The sequence below is a fragment of the Lolium rigidum genome, chromosome 6, assembly GCF_022539505.1.
Source record: "Lolium rigidum isolate FL_2022 chromosome 6, APGP_CSIRO_Lrig_0.1, whole genome shotgun sequence".
NCBI lineage: Eukaryota > Viridiplantae > Streptophyta > Magnoliopsida > Poales > Poaceae > Lolium > Lolium rigidum.
In genome coordinates, this window is record NC_061513.1 from 237671260 (window position 1) to 237679937 (window position 8678).

The following is an 8678-nucleotide window of genomic DNA, read 5'->3' on the forward strand; positions in this document are numbered from 1 at the left end:
GTCTTCTACATCTTACAGATTGGCCACATTTTTTCATAATCTTTGCTCCTTTGTAGGCAGTAGCTTTTTGCAGTCTTTGAGCAATTTGTTAGTCCTTGGTTCTGTCTGTGATGTGATGCTATGTGTTTCGCTAGTCCTTGGGTTTGGCTGCGATGTGATGCTACGGGTCTTCTCAGCTGCTGGTCTGCAGAGGTGAGACTGAAGGAGTGTACTTTAGGGCGTGTTTCGTAGCCTGCATCAGCTGCACCACTGGCGTAGTGGGAAGAAGTTCCCGTTTGATGGTCTGCATAGAGTTTTTCGGCCTTGTGGAGATTTGGGCTCTGCCTGTTTCGTAGGCCGGTTTTCAGGCCTAGAACATCATCCATGTTGTTTGGTTGCAACCCATAATCTTCTTTTGCTAACCCTTTCCCTTCGGTGGTGAGGTTACCAGCGATCAACAGCAGCAGAAGCAAGGACACAACCACAGTTCAGGCAAACTTAGCACTGATCATAGTTGACGGTCATAGTTCATGACACAGGACGATCATAGTTCACGACACAACATAGACAATCATAGTTCAACACACGACACGAACAACAAGTAGACACATACATGGTAGCAGCGAGGCAGAACCAGATAAGCTTCAGACATGACTTTCGAAGACGACATACCTGGTGGCATCGTCATGGTAACGGCACATGATCATCACCTTAGTGCAGGTGTGGTCGAAGATGACTACACTGTACTCGGCGGAGGACACCTTCTTGAAGATGAGGAACTGGCACACACACACACACCTTCTCGACTAAGTTTGAGGGCAGCACATTGCATTCCAGTGTGCCATTGTTCAATCATTGGCCAATGCACTAGACAAACAAAATAAGGCCTCATGTATTGGATCACACGGTAGGAAAAGGGACTGTCCGCAAACTAAGTCTAGTGTGCAAGTAATATGGCACACATGACTAAGTTTGCGGGCAGCATCACGCCTTCCGTTGTTCCATAGTTAAATCATTGCCCATTGCAGAACTGAAGAAGTACAAACATGGAAAGTAAGGTAGCATATGACTCATACAATGAGGATATATGGAGGAGATGTTTGATCAGAACCAATGGCATGGTCATGTTTAGTCATGCCATAGGTTCTGATCAATCATCTTCTCACACACTATGATTCCTGGTTACAATCATCGGCCTAGTTTAATCAGAAACAACACAATCTAGAACAAACTACCGCGACTCATTCCGCATAGCAATCTGAACATGCTAAACCCCAGCACAAAAAATCCTTCCTCTCTCCGCATGCACTGTAAAATCTAGCAGTTTCAGCAATCCACAGTCCGATCTCGGAAGGATCTACCGCGATTGAAGATTAGAGTAACAGATCTAAGCAAATCGAGCCGTGAACACCAAGACCTCGACAAGAACAACAACCAATGGGGACAAACACCTTGTAAACATCAATTCGAACCCTATACTAATGGAAACCCTAGCAGATCTAATGTGCATGTCGTCGCAAATGCCCGAGAATGGCATGTTCTGGTAGAACGAGTACGAAGGTGAGAAGGAGAGGTCGTTACCGCCATTGTTCCGGCCGAGGACGAGCTCGAGGTCGCGGGCGAACTCGAGATGCCGATGAAGACCGCCGAGCAGGTTCAGGCCAATGTCGCAGTGCTGCTCGCTGACGTTTCCTCCTCCGGTACCGGTGCTTCTCCGTGCGGCGGTCCGGCGAATTAGTCGGCGGGAGGGGAACCGCCGAGTGATGTGACAGTTTGGGGGAGGTGAGAGTGCGGTCGCGAGTGAGAGGAAGGAGATGGAAGCGGTGAGCCTAATTATGACGCGTGTTCCCGAAGTGACGCGACGTTTCCGCCTCACTTCCCACGCGTGCAGCCTTCTGGCCGTAATGGGCCTGACCCCGGAGAAACTACCATTCCGGGCGTTCCTCCAGGGCCTGTCCCGGGGGTGCTTTAAAACCCGGTTCCTGCAAGAACGCGACGGTCTGTAGGCAACCAAACGGCCCATTTCAAGACCCAGCCCATGCAAAAAAACTCGTCTGCAGACTACCAAACGCGCCCTTATTGACCAACAACAACGTTTGTGTGGTGCTTGAGACTGAGTTTTCAGGTGTTTGTCTCAAGGCTAAAGATGATGTATGGCGTTCATGCGTTGAGTTGGGCAACCTTCCAACCTTGTGGGAGAACAAGAGGGAGGAATTTAATCGAGTTTCAAAGGAAGGTGTAGGAGCTGAATCAAATGAACAATTATAATGTTTTTTGTTTCTTTGTTCCTAAAACTTGGTCAGGTGCCCTAGCGTTCCCTCGGAAAAACATGTGGGTATTTTGGTCGATATTCGGACTTGATTCCCCATGACATGTGCATCAGTGGCGTTTTGCCAACTGAACAACTCGGCTCTGACGTCGCAAGAAGCAGTGGCTTCAACGCCAAACTAAGAAAAACACGTGAATTTTCTCAAAGACTTTGTTGAGCATGCACGTCGAAACTAGCATTGACCGTATGTTCATACACTGACATTGTTATTGGAGTCAAGCTCCTGATTTCCCCCTCTTCCATTTTTTATTTTGTGAAACACGTCTTCCTATCAACGGAAACATCGGCTCCTATTGTTAGAATATTTCGTTTTTACGAGATATAAAAGTGTGAAACCCGGATTTGTTCCTTGTTGGGCTCGGACCTGGGGTGTGACTGGCCTCCTAATCATCCAACCATGCAAACGAAATAACTGATGGGTTTTTTAACGGGAAAACTCCTACACTAAAATTTCAATATCTTTTAATAAGGAGATAAAATTTCAGCAATTATGGCTTGCTTCCACGCATGAATTTTGCTGGAAACGGTGCAGTTCTTGTTGTTTCTAGGAAGAAAAACTCTTGTTCCACACACGACCTCAAATTTGCACAAACCAACCTAGAGAGACTATCCTGTCGCGCATAGAAGTGAGAGTGAGCAAATCCTCGAGAGCGATCCAACAAAGCAACACCCTTTGTTTGCCTTTTTTTTTTTCCAGCAAGGCTACTATACTTTTAGAATTCAGATGGCATTGCCGACACATCGAGAATAAACAGGAAAACAAATCTAGAGTTGTCAAATGTGCCGCACGCACATATTCGAAACTTACACAACTTACTATTACTATAGTAACTAGGGCGGAATTAACTGATTAGTTAACACCAGATGATGAGGACGGATCACGGGATCAGAGCCACAGAGCTCCGGCCTGCTTCAGGACCGGCACGAGCTCGCCGGCGATGTGCATCGCCATGAGGCGGTCGAGCCCGCCCACCAGCTTCCCCCCGATGAACACCGCCGGGAACGCCGCGTGGCGCGCCGTCGCCGCCATCGTAGCTACCGGCGCCGCGCCGTACGCATCAACGACGCCCTTAGCGCTGTTGACGCTGGACGACCGGAGCGCGACGACGAGGGCCGCCGGGTCGGCGTCGTCGGCGACCTCGAGCACCGCCGGGTTGGCGCCCTGCCCCAGGAGCAGGCGCCGGGCCACGTGCACCATGCAGCAGCCCCGCCGCCCCACCACCACCACCGGCTTCTCCTCCACCGTCCTCCGCACGTCGCCGACGTCGTCGGTGCTGGCCGCCGCCATCAGCCGCGGTGCCGCCCCCCTGGCTTCTTGCATGTTGTTGTTCGACGTTGGCGCGTGTGCGCGGCGTACGCGACCAGTTGAGTTTGACGAGCAGCGAGGCGATCGAGGGCGGAATTGGGTGTGTGTACTTGTGTGGGAGAGGAGTGGATGCGGAGAAGTTGAGAACTAGAAATATGGGTTGGGGTTAGGACAGAGAGCATAGAGCCATGAAATGTGAGGTCATCCTACTTGTCCTGGCATGCCACAAGGCACGAGCTACATAGAGATTTGCTCCATAATGATCGTATCAAAAATATTAGAAACACTTGGTATATCAATTTATACGCACTGCCACACGTATGCGCGTCGGGTACGTCGAGTACAAGGTGTACAGCCAAGCCTACTCTACTCACGTCCAAGCAAAGCTTGATTCTCATCGTACTGAGTTTTGACCATTAGTTTGTAAGCATTCTGGTCACAAACTAGTATTACCTCCGTTTCAAAATACGACCCTTATTGAAAATCTATTATCGTGTTTAATTTGCAGTTGCTAGATCGATCTAGTTTACCAATGTATCTGTAACATGCCGAAAGAAACAGATGTAAACACTAGAATCAAACCCATTCCATTCTTCAGAAACCAGCCATAAGATTCCGACTCCAAGTCAATGAACATGTCATACTACTTAAAAAAAAGAAACACGGATGCGGTCCAGTTGTACTAGTGCAGGGTCAGCAAACTGTTGCCGTCAGCCATACCACGTAGTCACGTACTAGAAGTTAGTTAAGAACGTCACTGCCATCGATCATCAGTTGAAAACCAAGTTGTCGTACGTCGTCTACGTCCCTTCCGTTCGGTAGTACGTACTACGTAGACCGGTGACTGAATGCGTTCCATCGTCGGTGCTAATGACCGAATGGTCGCTAGCGCGCAGGAGTACTGGAGTATGAAGAAACGCGTTAACCTTAATTGTGGTTCTCGTCTATTACGTTGACGAGTCCACTTATAATTATTGTTGGACCAAAGGTGCAGAACAAGTGAGCAATCTATGGATGGAAAACTTTCGTGCCGCCCAAGGGCACAAGGTTGCGAATGCTGATGTTATCGCAGCATTTGTGCAACTGGTATCAACATCTAAAGTCGTTATTCCATTCCAAATTAATTGGTGTTGTGGTATATTTTTCTATATCCTTGATCAAATCTAACTAAGTTTGACTCAGGATAACACTATAGCTAGAACTTCAGTTAATTTGAAAAGGAGAAAGTCTATAGATAGTAATTTTGTGCAACTCAGTTCACCATATACTACAACTTGATCGGCTCGAAAAATGGAAGTATCTTTTTTTAAAACTTATATAACTACTAAGGGTTTTTTCTTACAAGAGAACTACTGCACAGAGACATTTCAGTATCTTTGTAAAGATCAAAATGTCAGCAATTATGACTGTCTTGGACTCACACGGTTCATAGCCTCATAGGAACCAATTAACTACGGTTTCTCTGTCATTTCTTCGAAAGGGCTAGTACAATACTTTCAGATGGCATACACATCCAGAATAAACAAGAAGAAATTAAACCAAGATTACAGGAGAGTTCATGCTAATAACTAGGGTGGCAAGGGTCATGAGGAGTTGAAGACTGGTCAGAGCCACAGGGCTCCTGCCTGCTTCAGGACCGGCACGAGCTCCCCGGCGATGTGCATGGACATGAGCCGGTCCAGCCCGCCCACCAGCCTGCCGCCGATGAACACCGCCGGGAACGCCGCGTGGCGCGCCGTCGCCGCCGCGCCGTACGCATCGACGACGACGTCCTCGACGCTCTTAGTACTGATGTCCTTGGACCGGAGCGCGGCAACGAGGGCCGCCGGGTCGGCGTCGTCGCCGACCTCGAGCACCGCCGGGTTCGCACCCTGCCCGAGGAGTAGGCGCCGGGCCACGTGCACCATGCAGCAACCCCGCCGCCCCACCACCACCACCGGCTTCTGCTCCACCGCCCTCCGCACGTCTCCGGTACTGGCCACTGCCGCCATCTGCCTTAGTTGTGCCGGCGCCATGGCTTCTTGCATATTCATGCGTGGGTGAGCGGCGTGCCTGTTTAGTTCGACAAGGTGTGAGCGGCGAAAAAGGGCTTAATTTGGACTTTGGTGTGTGGGTTGGCTCGTGGTAGAGAAGTGGGACGGTGGAGCCGTGGAGGAGGTCAGAAATATAGTTTGCGATTAGGACAGACGACGGCATATATAGAGCCATGGAATGTTAGGTCAGCCTACTTGTCTAGTTGTCCTGGCATGCACCATGCGTGACACATGGACATGAGGATTTACTCCGTAATTGTAAATCCTTTTTGTAACGCCCTCGTACTGAGTTTTGAGCACCTGTATGACCCTTTTCTAGCAAATCTAGTCGCAGTTGCTGGGAATAGATAAAGGAAAATGTATCACCAAGGTACCTCTTGCACAAGAGTTGGCACCTCCACAATTATGTTCATCTTTTGGTTAGATGGATCAGATAAATAAAGATGGATCGTTCCACCAACACAGCGGTATTAGGTGCTGGAGTTTCGGAAAGGAAAATTTGAAAGAGGTCTATAAAAACCTCTAAAAAGGGCAACACTGGAACATGTTACTAAATAAAGTTTATCTCAAAAGGAAAATTAGGGCATAATATTCTGTGACAAAATGGCAACAAAATTATCGCCCCATACCAGACCATGTGAGACATCGTAAACTTGTTATTTCTTTTCTGAAAAGTATCGTGAAAGGATCAAAGCTATCAAATGTATCATCTGCAACACCAAACCTTTTGAATTGAGGGCCAGGAGAAAGCAAATCCCCTCAAGGAGTTGGAGTTGGTAGAAATCTTTCAAGTAGAGGTGCAACAAAGAAAGTTTCGATCTTAGTAGGAAGTATGTCTATCTACCCTAGGAAGTGAGGGTAGGGTGATGCGAAGCATGCCACATAGGGTATGCCACATGCCTCATACAATGATCTTGTCAATAACTAGTTCCACAAACTATGGAACTCTCGACCCCGCCCCCTCTAGATCTATCTATCTCCAACACAAACACAAACCCACACACTAAGATTTGGAGAAGGGCCACACACCAATGTTAGTGTGTGGGCAGCGAGTTCATGAATCTAAAATAATTGTTGATAATAAATTGGTTGTGCGCATTAATCAATGCAGAGGTCACGAAGTTTGATGGAAGCCAACGCGTTTCGTATGCAGAACATTCCAACCACTATGTCAAGGCCGACCCATAGTTCAGGGTAGTGGGGTGCTCACTCCCCTAGGAGGAAGGGCCCATGCCCAAAATTTGTTTGTCTATTCATATTAGTATAGTTCTAACTCTTGAGGCCTAACATTTAGAATAAATTTTAAAAATATAGATGGCCTAAGCTACATGCTACCATATCTCTACTACAACTCCTCTTACCCAAATATATAAAACACTCCAAGATTTCTGAATAATTTTTCACGATGCCAAAATTCTTTTTGGCCTTCCCCAATGTGCATGCCCTCATTAAGGAATTTATCAAATGTGCATACCAACACCATGGATCTATAAAATGTATGGATTATTTAGTTTGATGTTGCATTACGATAATATTTTTCTTGTGGAATATTAATATTTGTTTTAAGAATTTTGTGCGGGTCAAATGGCGGTGCTTGAACATAGATTGTTGTGGGGCCCAAGGACACCGATCATGCTTAAAATTTGAGTGATATTTAAAAATATATCATAAATTTTCTAGAGCACCCCCCCCCCCCCCCGCGCGCGCGCCCTAGGGAAGCTCCGCCAGTGTGGACATGGGGCCTTAGAGTCATAGCGCCCTAGGGCAAACAAAATTTGTGGACCGGTCTTCCATCATGGGGTGAAATCCTAGTTTAAGAAGAATGATCACAACTACGATCAAAGATTTGTGTTGAGAAATAACGGTCAAAGAAGTCAATAAATCACCTTCAAAATGACCATGGTAAAACTACCGGCCGGAAAAATGTGTCAAATAATTGTTTTCAAAGAATAGAACAAGAACAAAAACAAATATTAAATTACTACTAGAGAATTATTGTCAAAGAATTTTTCACCATCAAGGAGCTAATGTGGGGTAACTATCAATGGGAAATTACTGACGGGAACTTATGTTGAAAAGTTACCGTCGAAAAATAGAAGAAGATAAAATTAAATAAGTAAATATTTTTTCTAGTATCAATGAAGAAAAAAAATGGTTTTGCTAGTATGGTTAATTCGGTTGTTGAAAAGGCCGAAACAATAATTAGCGTATGTTGAATCTATTGAATCAAAAGATGCAAGCTTCGTTGAGCAAGAGCATGGTGAATGTGAAACAATCGTGCTTGATTTTTCTGTACATAAGGGAGCTTACATGTTGAATTCCGTGCCAAAAAAACCGATGATCATAAAGGGCAACAAAATATAGTCGAACAATTATCGGTTGATGAAGAGCATCAAAGTGAAGAGGTACGAGATTTAGAACAACAAGAAGACAAGACATTGGAGAATAATCCAAAGGTGGGTAAATATATTGTTCAGGTCATGCAACTATCATACTCTCCCAACGTCTTCAAAGAGGCACTGGTGGAAAAAGGGCCATTAGTCGCGGTTCGCAACCTCCATTAATACCGGTTGCGCAACCGGGATTAAATATGCGGGACTAAAGCTCCCCCTAGTCGCGGTTGCTTACGAACCGCGACTAAAGGCCCGTCCACGTGGGCGCCAGGCGACCGTCGGGGTGGAGGACTTTTAGTCGCGGTTCTTCTGGCCAACCGCGACTAAAGGCCGCCGCAGGTTTAGGGTTTTAGCCCCCCCCCAAACCTGGTTTCTTTTTAATTTGTATAGTTTTATTTCTTTTGTGTTTTATTTTAATTTTGAAGGAGTTTCACATATTCTACGGTACTACATACATGCATATGAATGTACAATTTCAAACAAATTTGAAATTAGAACCAAAGAGAATTCAAGAGGAATATACAATATATATTCAATATCGGATGACCAGCATATACAATTTTGAACAAGTTTCCATACATAATTTAGTGCATATGAAGTTCTACGTCCTCTACATAGTGTTCTCCTTTACGATCAAC

General features: G+C 46.1%; 2 protein-coding genes across 2 annotated transcripts; both read right to left on the reverse strand.

Moving 5' to 3' along the window:
- Nucleotides 1–3194: 3194 nt before the first annotated feature.
- Nucleotides 3195–3629, reverse strand: LOC124658862 (monothiol glutaredoxin-S3-like). Its single transcript, XM_047196860.1, has one exon. The coding sequence runs from the start codon at nucleotides 3627–3629 to the stop codon at nucleotides 3195–3197; it is 435 nt and encodes a 144-aa protein (XP_047052816.1).
- Nucleotides 3630–5218: 1589 nt separating this feature from the next.
- On the reverse strand, nucleotides 5219–5590 carry LOC124659043 (monothiol glutaredoxin-S3-like). The gene has a single exon (XM_047197005.1). The coding sequence runs from the start codon at nucleotides 5519–5521 to the stop codon at nucleotides 5219–5221; it is 303 nt and encodes a 100-aa protein (XP_047052961.1). The 5' UTR covers nucleotides 5522–5590.
- Between the last annotated feature and the right edge of the window lie 3088 nt (nucleotides 5591–8678).

What these genes read in the sequence shown, in the direction of transcription:
- LOC124659043 (XM_047197005.1), bottom strand. Translation starts at nt 5,521, where the DNA reads ATGGTGCACGTGGCCCGGCGCCTACTCCTCGGGCAGGGTGCGAACCCG.
- LOC124658862 (XM_047196860.1), bottom strand. Translation starts at nt 3,629, where the DNA reads ATGCAAGAAGCCAGGGGGGCGGCACCGCGGCTGATGGCGGCGGCCAGC.